General features: G+C 38.7%; 2 protein-coding genes across 9 annotated transcripts in view; both read left to right on the forward strand.

The window, feature by feature from the left end:
• Positions 1 to 8,858, forward strand: part of ncam1b (neural cell adhesion molecule 1b) — a 106,759-nt gene extending 97,901 nt beyond the window's left edge. For 7 of the 8 annotated variants that reach the window (XM_051863114.1, XM_051863110.1, XM_051863111.1 and 4 more), the window contains 4 exons: positions 2,075 to 2,270; positions 2,526 to 2,642; positions 4,208 to 4,810; positions 7,438 to 8,858. In XM_051863114.1, the coding sequence (XP_051719074.1) occupies positions 2,075 to 2,270; positions 2,526 to 2,642; positions 4,208 to 4,810; positions 7,438 to 7,558 (1,037 nt within the window). In that variant the 3' untranslated portion in view covers positions 7,559 to 8,858. The remainder of the gene's footprint in view (positions 1 to 2,074; positions 2,271 to 2,525; positions 2,643 to 4,207; positions 4,811 to 7,437) is intronic. The other variant, XM_051863118.1, reaches the window with a different exon arrangement.
• A 2,538-nt stretch (positions 8,859 to 11,396) lies between these two features.
• Positions 11,397 to 19,105, forward strand: part of zbtb16b (zinc finger and BTB domain containing 16b) — a 63,377-nt gene continuing 55,668 nt past the window's right edge. Inside the window, exons 1-2 of the mRNA XM_051862319.1 lie at positions 11,397 to 11,560; positions 13,220 to 14,499. Coding sequence (XP_051718279.1) covers positions 13,274 to 14,499 — 1,226 coding nt within the window. The 5' untranslated portion in view covers positions 11,397 to 11,560; positions 13,220 to 13,273. The remainder of the gene's footprint in view (positions 11,561 to 13,219; positions 14,500 to 19,105) is intronic.

Below are 19,105 nucleotides of genomic sequence, written 5' to 3' on the forward strand. Positions count from 1 at the left end.
TACACCTAGGATGGCTTGAGGGTGAGTAAAGCTTGGGCTAATTTTCATTTGAAACTATTTGAACTAATCCTTTAATGTAATAAACATCATACAATAGTGAAATAGGTTATAATTAGTCAAGACATCACGATAACAACTTTTGATCAGGCATTACCGCCTGGAGCCTAAAGGAGACCCAATTTCTGGGGGGACTCGAATTCTCATGACACCGGCTCAGTTTTGGCCAACGCTGTTCACGTGAGCAGCATGACGCATTCGTGTGAGCCGGCGTTCTGACATAAACACGGAAGCACTGTACTGCGTTCGCTACGTCAACAGCGTAGGAGACTGACAGGGTAGAGAAGAGATTGTTGAATAAAGTCATTTTTGTTTTGTTTTGGCGTACAAAAAGTATTCTCATCACTTCATAACATTAAGGTTGAACCACTGTAGTCACATGAACTATTTTAACAATGTATTTAGTACCTTTCTGGGCCTTGACAGTGGTAATTAAATTTCTGTCTATGAAGGAGTCAGAGAGCTCTCAGATTTCATCAAAAATATCTTAATTTGTGTTCCGAAGATGAACGAAGGTCTTACGGGTGTGGAACGACATGAGGGTGAGTGATTAATGACAGAATTTTCATTTTTGGGTGAACTAACCCTTTCACATGCTTGTCACTCCAAAAAAGCATCATTAAAGTAGTCTGTACTGCACAAGTCTTCTGAAGTCATATGGTAGCTTTGTGTGAGTAATACACTGAAATCATGCACTGATAATCTTCCCCTCTAGTGAACTGTTAACTCAGGAAACGTTCAGACCGGATCGAGCGAATTGAACTTGAGAACTCAAGTCTGAATGATATGAATCATTCAGTTTTCAGTGGATTCATAGTCTGACTCATTCACAAGAGTTATTGTTTTGTTATTTTGGAGCTCAACAGCCTCAGTCCCCCTTAAAGGGTTAGATAAAAAAATGAAAATTCTGTCATTACTCACGCTCATGCCGTTCCAGACCCGTAAGACCTTCGTTAATCTTCGGAACTCAAATTGAGATATTTTTGTTTAAATCCGATGGCTCCGTGAGGCCTCCATCGGGAGCAATGACATTTCCTCACTCGAGATCCATAAAGGTACTAAAAACATATTTAAATCAGTTCATGTGACTACAGTGGTTCAATATTAATATTATAAAGCGACGAGAATATTTTCGGTGCGCCAACAAAACAAAATAACGACTTATATAGTGATGGCCGATTTCAAAACACTGTTTCATGAAGCTTCGGAGCGTTATGAATCAGCGTGTCGAATCATGATTCGGATCACGTGTCAAACCACCAAACTGCTGAAATCACGTGACTTTGGCGCTCCGAACCGCTGATTCATAATGCTCCGAAGCTTCCTGAAGCAGTGTTTTGAAATCGGCCATCACTATATAAGTTGTTATTTAGTTTTTTTTTGGCGCACCAAAAATATTCTCGTCGCTTTATAATATTAATATTGAACCACTGTAGTCACATGAACTGATTTAAATGTGTTTTTAGTACCTTTATGGATCTTGAGAGAGGAAATGTCATTGCTCCCTATGTAGGCCTCACGGAGCCATCGGATTTAAACAAAAATATCTTAATTTGTGTTCCGAAGATCAATGAAGGTCTTACGGATGTAAAACGGCACGAGGGTAAGTAATTAATGACAGAATTTTCATTTTTGGGTGAACTAACCCTTTAATTCATTTTCATTATATTAAAAAGTACAGCCAGGATATTACAAAAGAAAGCCATAGTTTAAAACGACATGAGTGTGAGTAAATACAGAATTATTGGGTGAACTATCCCTTTAAGTCCAAACATGTGTATGTGTATTATATTCAGCGAGTGCACAATTACATCTGAAGGGGGAGTTGTTAGCTTTGCCTTGTTGGCTTCACCAATTGTCTTTGCTTTGTTGAATCTTGTGATCTGAAAATTACTCATGCTTGCTTGGCTGTTACATTTCATGTATTTTGTGCAATACATTTCATGTATCTCCAGTTTGGGTTGATGATCCCTCCTGCTCTGTCTGTGTCTCTGTATTTCTCCTCTTTCTCCTCAAGACTCCATGGAAGATGGGACAGGCTTGAACACTGGAGTAATTGTTGGTATTCTTATACTGGTGTGTGTGCTGCTCTTGCTGATCGTGGACGCCACCTGCTGCTTTGTCAACAAGTGTGGCATCCTCATGTGCATCTGCGGTAAACCCGGGCAAGGCACCAAGGGCAAAGACATAGAGACGGGCAAAGCTGCCTTTGTGTGAGTATCCACAATGCTCTTGCACACAATACTATATCAGCTCAAACAAGCTCATATATAACACTTCGAGAGCAGTCAAGGGCCCTGCATTGTAAAGCATATGAATGTTGAGCATGAATTATTTCCAGTCACAGAAGCTGTTCTATTATCAAACCACCATGAAAGAGCTCCTCTTATGCCACGACTAGTGACCTCATCAAACTCTACTCATTGCTGTATAATGAGCAGATGTGTGTGCCTTCTCTCTGCATGCAGTCAAGATGTGTCTAAAGAACCCATTGTAGAAGTGAGGACAGAGGAAGAGGCCACAGCTAATCATGACGCAGAAGGACATCCTGAGCCCAATGAGACCACCCCACTGACCGAACCAGAGTAAGCTTAATGTTATGTGTTAGTACTGAGCTTAATCACTTTTAACTGATGCTATTGACTGGCATCATCACAGAACATCTGCAATGCCATTAAATCAGTATTTCCTACACCCTGATTATACCCATTACAAACCACCTCACTAATTCTCACACTTAAAGACAACATGAAACCACATTTGCAGTGCATTCTTAAAGCTGCAATGTCTAATGTCTGTGCCACTAGGCATCAAATGGAATTGTGAAAAATAACTGTTTTCAAACACGTTTCCCCTGAGCTTATAACTGACACCTAGTGGTGTGAATGTAGCATCACAAAAAAAGTTAGTTCATTTAAACAAGCAAAAAGTATCCTGAGCTAGTTTTTATAAGGCTACCTTTCAAAAGTATTGGGTTAGTATGTTTTTTTTAAAGAAAAAAAATCCTTTATTTCAGCAAGGAGGCATTAAATTGATCAAACGATGAATGCTGTTCTTTTGAACAGGGTGTCCACAAAATTTATTAATATATTAGGCAGCAGAACTGTTTTCAACATTCAACATTGATAATAAGAAATGTTTCTTGAGCAGCATATCAGAATGATTTCTGAAGGATCATGTGACACTGAAGACTGGAGTAACATTACAGGAATAAATTACATTTTTAAATATATTAAAATTGAAAACAGTTATTTTAAACTGTAATAATATTTCACAATTTTACTGTACTTTTGATCAAATAAATGCAGGCTCGGTTAGCATAAGAGACTACTTTCTAAAAAATCATAAAATCTTACCGACCCCAAACTTTTGAATGGTAGTGTATATGATTAAAATATTTTTGACTATTATTTCTTTGTGTAAAGCATTTTAATAATTGCATCTTTAAGCATTACAGTATTTTAAAACATTATATACAGCAGCTGTAACATATGTAATCTGATGTACTGTATTTTTGAGCTAAATGAATAATCAGTAGGAAATTATCTGGAATGGGACTGGTAATGTCTATCAGACTTTTATTGGGTCATGAAAGTGGCTCATGAAATGAACAGCTTTTGTACTTGTGGGGACCCGAGTCTGACCTGGGTCATATCCCAGTCCTGTTTCCCCTCTCTTTCAATGTATTTTCCTGTCACCTCTCCACTGTCCTTTCAAATAAAGGCAAAAAGCCATAAAAAATCATTTTAAAAGTGTTATTGGCTTATTGGCATGCTTCCTTTGTTGTATCAGCAGAAAAAAGTAGCCTATATATTAATAGAAAACTATGAGAAAAAAAAACTAACTTAAAAAAAAAAATTATGTGTACAGGCAAGTAAATGGAATCAATCTTGATTTCATGTTGTCTTTGACATTATGCTGATTTTTCCACTCTTTTCCCTTTATTTCATATTTTAGATCAAGTACTCCCTCTAGTGACCACTGATAGTAAAACCTCTCTTACAATACATGCAATACTGTATTTCAAATCGGTATTGCATGTGTTGTAACTACATACTGTACCTGCAATGGTTTGGTGTCTCTCCCTCAACGCCTCCCCTCTGTGTCAACATCACCCGTCTGTGTCTCTGTTCTCTCCCTGTTCTCACAGGCAAGTGACGGAAACTGCCGCCGCAGTGGTGGACTTGCCTCTTTCTGTGCCCACTAACTCAGACACAGTCACTGACACCTTTGACCTCAGCCAGAGCAGCCCAGTTAGCGAGAGCACCACTCTCACCTCCAGCATCACAGCACCTCCTTCTGACCCTCCTAACCTTGTCCATATGACACCCCCCGACAGCAGCACACCCAAAACTCACACCAAACCCTCCATCTCATCTCCCTCGTCTTGCGACCCGGCTAATGTTACTCTCCTGGTAGACCTGGGTGATGCCCTAGAAACACTAGCTGAGGTTCCTCCAGTGGTCCCGTCAGAAGTGGTCCCCTCTTCCATTCCCAGCGTTGTCCAACCCGGTGCTATAAACTCAAAAGTCACAGAAAATGAAGTAGAGTCGCCCGAGTCTGTTCAGAGTGCATCTCATGCCACTTTAAATCCCATCAGCCCACAGGGCAGTGTCGCTATCCCCTTAGTGAATCATGAACTTGAGATTGATGGAGAACTCCCACTGGCTTCAGACACAGACATCCCGCAGGATGGGTCACATGCTGTGGGGACAGCTGGCTCCAGTGGCCCATCTGCTCCAGCACAGGACGAGTATGGATCTCTAGATGCTCTCTAGATGTTCTCTTAGATTGTGTGTGTTTGTTGTAGCCATTAGTTGTTGTAATTTCACTGCATGTGGTCATCTGAATCGGTGAATGTGCATGTGTTATATAGTTTTAGTCATTTAAAAGTTGATAAAATTGTCATTTACTCACTCATGTCGTTCCAAATTTAAGAATAGTTTTTAAAATCCTAGAATCAATCTTTTACTTTATTCCAGGGGTATCGCTAGAGTCTTTTTATTGACACGAGCCCCAGTGAAATACCACTGTGCCCAAGTAAAATATTACTGATAAATCCTTGTCTATCAATGGAGATTACAGTATACTGACTGGATAAAACAAAGAGAGAACTGGGTGAGGTGGATATCTACAATTTATTGTAGGAAACAAAACTTGTCAACGACAAAGCAGCTCTTTATTGCGCGTGCAGCGCGTGAACGACACTTTACTGCAGGTAAAGACAATTTTATATATTAAAAATATGGGCACACTTGTTTGATAGGAGACCTGTGCCCTAGTACTGATGAAAGCCTAGAAACGCCTCTGCTCAATCTGTGTGGAAACTCATTTGTACAGCACTTCCCATCCTGCAGATGTCACTGCGTTCTGCTGAACTAACTCGCTTAACTTATAGTTTGGACTCCTTTGTTAAATTTTAAAATTAATATTTTGTAATGTAACAAGTTAAGAGGTTCCCTGTAGACCCTTTTCACATGTCCGGGTTTCTCAAATCAGAAGTCGTAAAATTCTATGGTGGTGAATGAGAGAATACATTAAATATATTTTTATGTCCCCATTTTCTCAGATAGCGAAAGAAACTCAGCAACAATGTTTTCACAACTTTTTAAAAAGAGGAAAAAATAGAGAGAGATTGATAACGGCAGTCAGAAGAGAGAAAGATGTCAACTTTACGGTCATTCCCACAGCCGCTGTATAGAGTTCCTCAGGGATGACGTGTTTTTGTATGCAAAACCCAGAAGCGAGTTAGCATTTTAGGACTTACGGTTCCATCGCACTAAAGTCAATGGGTTTTTGCTAAATCGCCTAAAAATAAGGTCTGTGGTTAACAAAGCCTCTAAATATTTTGGACAGCATTTCTCATGAAAAAATGGATAAGTATTCATACACAGCGCAGATCATAATCAGCAAGCATGTTTTTAAATAAAGTTTGAGGAAGCTTGGTGGTGGTGATGTTGATCCGTGATCATGGTGTGCTGTAGCAAACACAAGACTCGTCACTCATATTGTTCTGAATGGGAGAAAGTGCAACGCGCAATATGGCGGAATAAGTCAAGCCTTCTAAATAAGAGCCAATCGCCGATTGGTAAAGTCATCGCGTCACTGCAGCGGCCATTAGAAGCTCCGGTTCCTATAGAAACAGTCAGACGCGCGCTTCCGAAAGAGACGCGCTTTTAGGACTGCGCATGCACATTAGCTTGATCCAGCCTAAATAACACCGTTTTTTTTTTTGTCATGATTCAAGCGTTTAGAAACAAAATTTATGAGACGGTTGTTGCCAGATTTCACTGGTGATTTCAAATATGAAATTTAATTGAAAGCTTGGCAAACAGCTTTGGAGAATTTGATGTTTTCCCATTCAAAGAGATAGGAGCTGCACTTCAATGCCCAAGAGGCGTTTCAAAGATGGCCGCTGAGTGAAATGACTTGTCTTAAAGGGACTTCGGCTGTAAACATGCAAAACGTGTAAGTGTCATAACCCTTTGTTAAACACAGAGCTTATTTTTTGCGATTTTTTTCCAAAATTCTATGGGAAAAATGCATAGGCTTTCGATCGAGGGAACCCGTGCTCTGCTAACTTCCGGGTTGGCCTACAAAAACATGTCATCCCTGAGGTACTCTATTAGAAACACCCTCACAGCAGTGTTTTTTTTTTGTTTTGTTTTTTGTAATTTGATGAAAAGGTAATACAATACTAAATATAAAAAACCTGGCAAGATTTACTGTTAAAACGTGTCATCACAGTCTGTGAAAAGGGTCCATTATATTTTAATGAGTTGTGTTTGTGAGTTTGCTATCTGCATAATAAAAATACTACGAAATAATGACTTTAAATGTCTTTATTAAGTTGTCTTCGCGGCATACATGCAAAAACAAGCTAAAGTACAACGCACCAGTGTAGTCTGATTCATGAACGGATGATTCTTACGAGCCTGTCATTCATAGCGAATAAAAACATTTAATGTAGTCCAAAAAGTTGGGTTTGAGTCAGTCTGAAACATTACTCTGTATTATTTATAGTATTAGCCGAGAGAGAATTTATTTCATATGTAAGCGCAATATGCCTAAACCAATCCGAATTGAATCGAATCATAACAAGAGTTTGTGAATCAGCGTTGAAATAGCTGAGAACCGTCGCTCCAGTGAGCTGTGAACCACACCAACCTGCTCGAGTCAGTGATTTGAACTTGAGAAATGGATCAGTTCGATTCGTGAACGAATCTTTCAGACCTTTTTGTCAACCCGACTAACCGATTAATTCATGAAACGGACAGAAGAAATAAAGTCATACAGGTTTGGAACGACATAAGGGTGAGTAAATGATGACAAAATGTTCTTTTGGGGGCTGAACTGTCCCTTTAATGGTCTTAATCCCAGGAAAATTCTGGATGATGAGAGGAGTACGACTGAAAACGCAGAGCTGAAGAAAGTTGCGCCCGGCACGGGAGCAGAACCCAACGCCCTCTCGCAAACAAACAACACTGAAAGTAAAGCATGAAGACGAATGGAGGAGCAAAAGCGTCGTGGTGACCATGAGCGTGTTTGTTTAACAGTGCCCTTAATGAATTTCTGAACAAAACGGTGTATATTCTACAGACAGAATTCATGTATGCATTTCCTTTTAGTTTTTGTTGATTTGAGTAGGCTACACTTTCAGAAATTTCTGTTTGAGGAGTTAAACGGACATCAAATTCATATAATTCAAAGATGTTCTTTCTTTTGTTCCTTTGTACGTTTACATCAAAAGGATGATTATTACAACAGGGCATCAAGTTATTCAGGAGAATTATCTATTCAGTAATACATGAACGTTTTATTTGCATAGTACATTGTTAAAATGTAAATGAATTCTCTTATTTTTTTATCTTGAGTGTTTGAGGGCTAGGTTTGATTCGTTGTTAGTTTTGTATTTTATTACCATTATGTTTTATTTACACTTAACTATTTTGGATGCCTCTTGGATGATGATAATGGGATAATGGCAGTTATGTAAAGACAAAAAAAATATCTTTTAAAAGATATTTTAACATGTACTGTTATATGACCGAATGTCTGATAAAGATTTCAAATGATCCATTTGATTCTCTGCTGAAGTCTTTATTAGATCAGTTTTTACAGTTATCGTGTGTTTCTAATATTTGGGATTTATACATTAAATCATTCTTCCAACTTGCTCCTAAAGCATCAACTTAAACTAAATATCTGATGATTTTTATACCGTTTACCTCTGGAGAGATGTTTCACACTGTCACCTGCAAGCTTGTGCACTGTGATTGTGTTATCGAGATGGATTTTTGTTGTTGTCTTTTTTGTTTATTCAAGAAATTTGCATAGCTTTGCAGTAACCACTGATTGTCCTTTTATAACATGACCTATGTTAACAGTCCTGTATGAATTGGGACTGATGGGACACACATGTGACTCTGACAAGAGTTCTTATGCCATCACTCATTGCATGATCTGCTTGCCCATCTCTGGCCTGAATTGTGTGACCTCACTTGAGCCAGTTCATGGCAGTCTGGTGGAGAAATGGTGTCTGTTCTGGGTGTTTTCATGATTTCTATGCTTTCTAAGTTTTGGGGAGAATGGAAGATACTTTTGTTTGCCCACTGTACACAAGTTGTTCACTGCCAGTTTGCCCCAAAACTATAAATCGTTCCATGTATAGCTTATGGGGATTTGACCCATGAAATAGCAGTATGGGTGAGCTTTACAATGATAAGCAAAGAACATGTTGTAAATTGTGTTGTTCTAACACATTTTGATTAAACTCATTAAAACATTAAAGATTCTCTTAATAGTTTGTTGTGTCTGTGTAATAGCCTTCCAGCTTAGATAATGTGACCTAACAGCAAATCTTGTTTTGATTTTAGGGGATTTATAAATGTTTTAAAATGTCTTTAAGCATTATAAGTAAGCAATAAGGTGCGAGAGGCTGTGCTGTATCGTGAATAAGTCATGGCTGAAGGGTGTTGTTAGGCATGACGCAAAGCGCTTCAGTCGTGACTTATCCACAATACAGCACTAGCCTCGAGTACCGTATTGCTTTTATAAAACTGTTACCACACAATACAAATATTAAAGCCAAAAATATGTATCAATGCAACTTTTATGAAGTATAGTTTCACTAAAAGCCTTCCTTCCACCAGAAAAAATAGTCCCTGACCGTGAACAGCAACAGAAGTTACATTATTACGCCATTAGATGGCGGCAAAGACTGTCTTTATGAGTGTGTCAGTCAGTAGCGAAGACTTTTATATTGAAAAGACTGAATTGTTTTGAAAACGGAACAAGATGCAACTGACAAATGCTTTAACTTGCGCTGTCAGTCACGGGAAAACCCTTTAACTGTTAAAAGGACAAGATAATACATCTGACATTTAAACTGTTTTTTTATTATGAACATAGGACTGACCTGAAGGAAAATGCTAAATCTGAATGCAGGTAATAAACTCGCTCACTCCATCTTTTTCTCACAACACTGTTCTACATAATACAGTAAGCTTCAATTAACAATATCAATTGAGAACATACAGTTTACGTTGCTAAGAGTGGTTGCTAAGGGTGCTGTGTAGTGATACACAGAACCGTTGGGTGAAACGGTCATAGCCGTGTTTTATCGTGAATAAAACACAGCTATTGACCAATCAGAATCAAGGACAGGAACTAACCGTTTTATAAACAAATGTAAGTATTGCCGCTTAGACTTGGTCACAGAATAAAATGCATGGTTGAGCTGTTTTAACTTAAAGCAGCTTGCACTGTTTTGTCAAGATGCACATTAGTAATGTTTTTTTTTGTTTTTAAGACACGTTTATAAAAGCTATTTAAATGTCCTAATTTAACTAAGGCCTAGTTCTGGCTTAGTCTAAGCCCTGTCTGTGAAACCAGGCCTATATATGTTTGTACAAATATTTGCATGGTAACCATCAAAAATAGGCTACAGTCACTATGGTTATTGTTGCTATAATAAAACGGTGGTAACTTGGGCTATAGGCCAACACTGTCATCAAAAATAAAATTAAAAGGGCAGAAAGATTCTGAAGACGTATTCCAATGTTTGGAGGAGATCCACTGTAAAAATTTGTTAAAATGATTTGTTATCACCTTTCTTTTGTCAATACAACTTAGATAATGTGGTTCAGATAACATAGTATTTTGAGTTTCTGTTGATTAAATCAACCACCTTCATTGTATTAACTCAAATTTTTAATTTCAAGGAACTCAAAATTTTAAGGCAACCAGGTAACTTACTTTTTTAAGTAAAACCAACAATTCTTTTTTTACAGTGTAGAGGAATAATAGTGGAAAATGAGCCATATTTATTTTCCGCTACTAATATTTTATTACTATTATTATTGCTTAAAAATTGATTAAATTCCCTCCCTGTCATTGAGAAAATATCTACATAAACTCTTAAAAAATGTTCTAAAAGTGATGCCATAGAACCTTCCACCAAAGAACTTTGAGTCAAGAATTCTTAAAAAGTACCTTTTTTTTTCTTAGTGCAAAGAACATTTTAAAAACCTCTTTCCAGTATAAAGAACATTTTTGCAGTGTAAAGGTTTCATGAATAGAGCCAATAAAGAACTTTTATTTTTCAGAGTGTATCAATTATTTAAGTTGTCCAGCAGGTGGCACCATTTCATTAGCCTCAGATGTCGCGTGCTTTCACGTAAACATACTTACCAAACACTAACATGTGGAACAGTGAATCTTTTTGTCAGAATCTCGTAGGTTGTTTAAACACATTAAATGAAGTTCAATTTATGTCCTGAATACAATCTTTCAGATTCTGAATTAAAAGGTTTTTTTTTTCTGTGGTGCTTAAAGTAGCAAAACTAGGCTACGTGTAGCTGGCTGAAGGTGAAGATCATACTTTTTTGTGGTTTCATTGTTTTTGTAGAAACTAAAGGGAACAACATACTCATCAGTCATAAGGGTTGGCGTTTTAACAAGATAATACTGAGGCTATCTAATGTTCTTTATTTTATCCTGCACGAAGCAGCATGTCTTCAGATAAGACTGGGAAATGAATAAGACTCCCATCCTTACATTTTCTGGCACTGTGCTTTTGTGTGTGGTTTTATTTTCATTCATTCTTTTTATCTCCATTCATGGACAAGCTAAGCTCTTTTAATGCAGTCATGCCCTTTAAACTTAAACATCCTCTGAGGGAAGTGTAGCCTAAGTATTTCGCCGTAAGTTGGTCTTAATACTTTAATTTCAGTCATATGTAAATTACTTGAAGTTTGGTAACGGAACACCACAGTGATGTTTTCCTACACCAGCTCCATCCTAAAAGCCCTAATAATCATAGGGTTCATGCGCGCGGCGTCTTGGCGCGCCTCAGTGAAAACAGCGAGCCATTGCTTTGACGTCACGGTGATGATGATGATTGGAATCCGAACGGCGAGTGTAGTGCGCGTGAAGCGGCTCCTGTGAACCTCAGTATGTTGATGCCTTAATAACAAGTGTTCAATTTACGCGCCAATTGCAGGTAAGTGTAAATAACTTCACCGGTTATGCTTAAATTGTTCTTCCAGATGCTGAATCCGACCATATAAATGCTTATTAGTTGGTAAAGTGCTGGGAGAATGATAATTTTGCGTTGAAGATGCAACTTGTTTCTTGTCTTTTAAGATACAGCACGCGCTGTTCTTGTCTCCTGTATGCTCATTTATGCTTTCAGGACACGTACACTAAGTGTTATATGATTACGTTTATGAACAAACTGTTGTAAATGTTGCTTAAAACAACTTGTCAATCAGGTGCACGCAGTAAAGACAGAATGTTGAAACAGACTGTTGCACGGAGGAAACGTGTCTTCGCTGCCACAGATCTGTTGCTTATTCTGTCATAATTTGCAAGCGTAATATAATCGTAAATGTAATATAGATAGATAGATATGTGTGTCCAATAAACTGTAGCCTAACTCAATATCGGTATATTTGTGTGATTACGAGGTTATGAATGTTCAACCTATTCGGGATTGTCATGTAGGACAAGGTGCATCCGTACCTTTTCCCCCTTCATATCGCTGTTTTTAAATAAAGTGTTTAGTACCAGCGGCAGTTTTTTAAAGACCATATCAGATGTCCGTACTGTCTCGAATGCAATTCACTCACGCGCTCGGGCGCGCGCGCGCAAAAAAAAAAATCTAATAAGTATCTTGAGGTTTGATATAAAAGCCTCACTTTTTATATTTTATGTTTTATCTATCGCACTATTTGTTGATGTTATGCTGAAATACAGCAATAATAATACGTGAGAACATATATTAAAGATAATCTTTTGACTGACACACTTTTCTCCCTAATCAGTTATCACTTAATATCAGGTCTAGCAATAAATGGCACCATTTGGTGAGACCAAAGAAGATAAAGTAATGAATATGATTTTATTATTATTATTATTTTTAATGGATCACACTGTTTATTGATTTATTTGTAATAGATGTTCTCAGGTAAAATATTTTTTTTATTTATTTATTTTTTTTATAAATTTGGCTTTGTACATAACAGTCATTGATGCTTAAGTGAAACTTAACTCTCTTATCTCTCACTATCATTATTAGTTATCTTTGTGTCATAAAAAAATCTGAATTGGTTATTGAACACTTTATCACAAAAATCTGTATTGACATTAGTTGAACTTTAAGTAATATATAACTGCTTAGACAGTTAACCTTATCAGCTATTATAGTGCAGCTGTACGCCGCAACAGATGTGTTATTAAAATGTCACTCCTGCGGTGAGTTTTTATTCTTTTCTTCTGCAGGAATGTCCCTCAGTGTTACTACAAAATTAGGGGTACAATTTAAACAAATTATGCTTCTTGCCTGAAGAACCATATTAGAATTTCAGGCATGTGTCGAATGCCGTCGGTTCAGTTTCACCTGGCAGCTTTCCACTACTATCACTGCGATTGCGTAACATTAAGTACATTTTGTGATGATTGGCTAGTGCCTCTGTACGGAGGTTCAACAACAACAACGCCCCTTTGTCTTTTTCTCAAAGCACTGAGTTACCCTGTTTGAGTGATGATTAACATGACCTGTGTAACTGAGATGAATGAACTGAGCACTGCACATACAGTATGACGTAGTGTATTTTGTGCTCATTCTTGTTTTTGTTACATGACTGATTGATGTTTACAGGAGTACTCAAGGAGAGAAGCAAATCTGTGAGATGGTTCGGTAAATGTCGATGTAATGGATTTGACTAAAATGGGTGCGATCCACCTCCAGAACCCCGGCCACCCCACATCGCTCTTGCAGAAGGCCAACCAGATGCGCCTCTCTGGGACATTGTGTGATGTGGTCATCATGGTCGACAGCCAGGAGTTCCATGCCCACAGAACCGTGCTTGCGTGTGCTAGTAAGATGTTTGAGATCCTGTTCCACCGCAACAGCCAGCATTACACTCTGGACTTCCTCTCACCAAAGACCTTCCAGCAGATTCTGGAGTACGCTTACACCGCCACGCTCCAAGCAAAGCTGGAGGACCTGGACGACTTGCTGTACGCCGCAGAGATTTTAGAGATCGAATATTTGGAGGAGCAATGCCTGAAGATCTTGGAAACCATCCAGGCATCCGAAGAGAATGACACGGATGTGAACATGAATGAGAACGGTGCAGAGGATGCCGATGACCGCAGGATCAAGTACCTTAAGAGCACTTTTATCTCCAAAAAGCATTCCATACAGGACGCCGGCTATGGTACCGCCGCCCGCCATCGACTGGCCCTGGTTAGCATGGTCGATACGAGATCTTCAGAGTCCGCCCAACTGGGTCTTTCAACCGTCAGTCCGACTAAAGCAGCCGTTGAGGGCCTGATGAGCATGGGTCAGTCCGTCCTCCAAGGCAACATGGCCCAGAGTTTCTCACATAACCTTGGTAAGGCATCTCCATTGCTTGATAAGATCAAAACTGAGATGATGCAGGTAGATGAGGACTACCAACACGATGGCGGATTCCCCAGGAACGGGGAGGGTGGCGGTGACTCCAGGCAGCACCGGGACACTCCTGGAACCCCGACCAGAGGCAGCGTCATCACCAGCGCCCGCGAGCTCCACTCCGCCGATTGTTCTGCTGATTCCCAAGGAGACAACAGCCAAGCGGGTCTGGTCAATATGGCCAGTCTGGCTGATAGACATTTCGCTTCACTGTGCTCTGTCCCATCCAACCATAAGAGCGAAAGCATGCTGCCCTTGCCTGTATCCATGGCCTCGTCACTACATGTGCCATCCTCCCTGGCCATGTCGATGGATTTCAGTGCATATGGCGGGCTCTTTCATCAGAGCTTGATTCAGAGGGAGTTCTTAAGCAAGCTTGGAGATTTCACAGCAAATGTGAAGCACGAGGTCCAAACCCAGAAAGAACGATGTGAGGTGTGTGATATGGAGCTGCCTGATAATGAAGCTGCTGAACAACACAGGTGAGTGAAGTTACTGGAGGCTTTCCTCTTGGTTTGTCATGTTATTTATATTTATGTAAGGCATGGAACCCTATGACTTTCTTCGTTCTGTAGAACACAAAAAGAGAAATTTTGAAGAATGTTCACACTGCTCTTTTCCATACAATCAAAGTGAATGGTGACCAGAAAAGTTGAAAAAAATTTGGCGACGTAAAAAAACAAAAGACATTTGCGTTGGAAAAATTTGGACATGCTACTCTGTTGGCGTACTGTTTTTCACATACTATATAGTAGGGAAGTATTCTAATTCTGACACAGTGAATGTCTCGAAGACATGTTTTTTTAAACATTGAACTTAAAGGGTTAGTTCACCCAAAAATGAAAATAATGTAATTTATTACTCACCCTCATGCCGTTCCACACCCGTAAGACCTTCGTTAATCTTCGGAACACAAATTAAGATATTTTTGTTGAAATCCAATGGCTCAGTGAGGCCTGCATAGCCAGCATTGACATTTCCTCTCCCAAGATCCATTAATGTACTAAAAACATATTTAAATCAGTTCCTGTGAGTACAGTTGTTCAATATTAATATTATAAAGCAACAAGAATATTTTTGGTGCGCCAAAAAAAAACAAAATAACAACTTATATAGTGATGGCCGATTTCAAAACACTGCTTCAGGAAGCTTCGGAGCGTTATGAATCAGCGGTTCGGAGCGCCAAAGTCACGTGATTTCAGCAGTTTGGTGGTTTGACACGCGATCCGAATCATGATTCGACACGCTGATTCATAACGCTCCGAAGCTTCATGAAACAGTGTTTTGAAATCGGCCATCACTATATAAGTCGTTATTTTGTTTTGTTGGCGCACCAAAAATATTCTTGTCGCTTTATAATAATAATATTGAACCACTGTACTCACATGAACTGATTTAAATATGTTTTTAGTACATTAATGGATCTTGAGAGAGGAAATGTCATTGCTGGCTATGGAGGCCTTACTGAGCCATCGGATTTCAACAAAAATATCTTAATTTGTGTTCCGAAGATGAACGAAGGTCTTACGGGTGTAAAACGGCATGAGGGTGAGTAATAAATGACATTATTTTCATTTTTGGGTGAACTAACCCTTTAACTTGAGCACTGACTGCATTTTTAGAATGTCGTGTCATGCGCAAGACACTGCAAAAGATCTGAGATGCGAGACATGAGCACAATGGTGAAAGTCATCCGTCTAGCGAAGGTGTTTTTATGTTGAAAAATGTGAGATTCGAGCAGTGGAATGTGAGAAAATGCCAAGTCTCGAAGATGTGTTTTTTGTGGCTTTCCTGTTGGTTTGTCATGTTATTTATATTTATATAAGGTATGGAACCCTGTGACTTTCTTCGTTTTGTAGAACACAAAAAAAAGAAATTTAGCAGAATGTTCACGCTGCTCTTTTCCATACAATCAAAGTGAATGGTGACTAAAAACTATGAAAAAAAATATGGCATATGTCTGAGTAAATATGTCTGAGTAGGTACTACATTTGAATTTAAATTTACTTCACAACCGTTAAAAAAGTATGTTCTATATAGTATGAATGTGGGTAGTAATGTAATCCGGACGTACTACATTGTCATTGTCACGTGACCTACCAGCGTCAGTTGCGTCGCTTCACCTCCATTCATAAATCCTCTCCCGTGGCCTCATAGGATAGTAAAGTGTCTATCGAATGCGCACTTCAGAATCTCGCCGGAAGTAGTAGGTCATCCGGGGACTTTTTGCCTACTGTTTTTCGAATATTATGAATTCGGACATACTACTCTGTTGGCGTACTGTTTTTTGCATACTATATAGTAGGGAAGTATTCGATTTCGGACACAGCAAAGGTTTCGAAGACATGTTTTTTAAATGTTGAACTTAACTTGAGCCCTGCATTTTTAGAATGCTGTGTCATGTGAGAGACACTTCAAAAGATATGAGATGCAAAACACGAGCACAATGGTGAAGACTTCATTCGAAGACTTACTGTACAATATGTTGTGCTTTGTATGTTGTGTGTAAGTCATACAGGTCAACTGTAAAACAACATGAGGGTGAGTAAATGATGACACAATTTGCATTTTTGGGTATACTGTCCCTTTAATTTTACTTCCTCAGGCTTGTTGAAATCAGGTTAGAAACGTCTGCCAGATCTGCACTGGAAGGCCTCGTCCTTTCACAAATGAAAGGGCAAGGACTTCCTGTGCAGAAAAGAAGTGCTTCTTAGTACAGCTTGACCCTGACCTTCCCTCCATAACCTGTGGCTTGACTCTGTCAAAATGATCGGCCAGAAGCAGCTTTGCTCAGATCGACAGATGGATTAGAAGAACTATTTTTCTAAGCTTAAACAACCAATACATATTCATAAAATCAGGCTTGTTTGTCCATTTTTGTTGTTGCACAGAATGTCCTCACACTTTCACTTGGTGGACATCCAACTGGCGTCATGCCGTATGTCAAAATAAAATATTTATTGCTGTAGTTGACATATGAAACCCATTATTCGTCAAGCAAAGCCCGTCGTTATTGCAGTTTTATTGGTTTGGGCTTGACTGATGGCCATGCAGGTTAAACTTGGACTCTCAAACAGTAGGTTGTGCTTTATCTGTATTTATCAGAGTGGAAGATAACCCTGCTCCGCTCTCCTTAGTCTCTGTGGTGAAGATGGTCTGATAGTGACTTTAGCCTTCTGTCAGACACAGATAAAGTGGCCACACGTTGTGTGTATTGCAGTGCACCTGATACTCTTTCATTCATTCCCACAAATGCTGAACCCAGTGACACCAACCCGGGTTTCCTGTCTGATGGTTGACGAACACATCCTATCAGATTTTCTCCATTCCAGTGTGGCGCTAAAACACATGGTGCTCCTTATTTGTCCGGATCTATTGATGTATTTAGAAATACATAAAAAGATCGACTTGTACATACAATGAGTTGAATACACCTTTTTTTTTTTTTTTTTTTTTTTTTACGTTTTGTGAAAAAAACAAAAGAAAATCTTGTTTTATTATATTATTTCTTAACATATTTTAACAAAATTACATTTTTTTTTTTTTTTTTTAATGTTCGCTAATTCAAAGTCGGTAACAAAGTTAGGATGACAGTGCAATAATCCCATCCAGACAGTAGGTCAGTAGGTTAGCCAGTCACTAATATTTGTGCATAAACTCAACTTGCCCTTTTTCTGGTTTGTGAACAGTGACAGATGTTAAGATCCGCCGACATCTGACTTGCACACAGGACGTTATGAAAGCCCGGGGCCCCACGGGGTCATTGTGGTCATGGTGAGGCGACCCAATACCAATAACAGTTAAACTTTTGCCCTAATTGCGAGAGGCCCTCAAAGTCGTGAATCTTAACCCAGATGCACCCGCCAACGCCTTCCCATTTCTCTAGAACGAGTCTAAGCATAGCCAACCGTTTGACATAAATGCAATAGCGGTGGACATCACAACAGTCGTGCAACAAACACACTTTCCTCTGGATTAAGACCTCTGCAAGCTGCTGTGCTTGGTCTCGGTCCTGTCATGCATGTCATTTCTGCCCCGTGGTCGAGCCGAGGAATGTGCTGCTTTCCACTGAGTGGATTTAATCTGCCGCTGATGTGTACTCACAATCTACCGCGGGCGGCAGGGAGACGAGTGATGCGTGCAGGGGCTCTAGGGACACAGATCAGCTCCGCTGCTTAGGAATCCCTGAAAGTGGGAGATCCTAGAGCACTCGTATTGGCCCTGGCGCTCACAGCTCTAATTAGATCTTTTGTTATAGAGCAAACAGAGAGAGATTGAGAGACAGATAGAGGTCAAGAAAGACAGATGAAATGGAGCTACTTCCTGTGTCTTTTTTATATATATATATATATATATATATATATAAATTCTTCATACAGTGGACTACCAGTAAAATTGATAAAAAATTTGGAACCAAATTTTAACTATAGTGAATAAATTGAATTAATAAATGAAATGTTCATTGTGTTTTATGTACAGAGCTGAGTAGATTACTTATGAATTGTAATTAGTTACTGATTACAAATTACATGACAATTTGTAATCAGTAATATAATCTCTTAGATTACACATTTTTGGTAACGTAATCTGACTACTTTTGGATTACATTTAGATTACTTTTGTGCTAACCCTTATTTGATGTCACATATATTGTAGGATAATCTTGTACTATTTTGACAGATACAAAGAAAAAATATATTCCAAAAAATATATTCTATTCACCAACAAGAGCCTCAACAGATTCTTTTTAAAGTGCAATGTATGGACAGTTAATACTTCAAAATACTAACACTAATGTATGTACCTGTTAGTGTTTGCTGATAGTAACATTGAATAAAACAAAATCACATCTTATGATCTTAAAATGTATTTACTTAAAATTAAGTACATTTAGAAAACAGCAACATTACAAAAACAAATATTCTTGTTGTTGCTGATTTCTGTGAACGATTCCACACCCCTCCCCCTCACCGCCGGAAAAACTCGAAGAATCACAAACGTAAATAAGCGGCAGGTTTATTATGAAAAAAATATAAACGTTAAAAAATTTAAAAATTAGGAGAATCAATGAATTATGAACAACTTACT

Source organism: Ctenopharyngodon idella, chromosome 15 (assembly GCF_019924925.1).
Source record: "Ctenopharyngodon idella isolate HZGC_01 chromosome 15, HZGC01, whole genome shotgun sequence".
Lineage (NCBI taxonomy): Eukaryota > Metazoa > Chordata > Actinopteri > Cypriniformes > Xenocyprididae > Ctenopharyngodon > Ctenopharyngodon idella.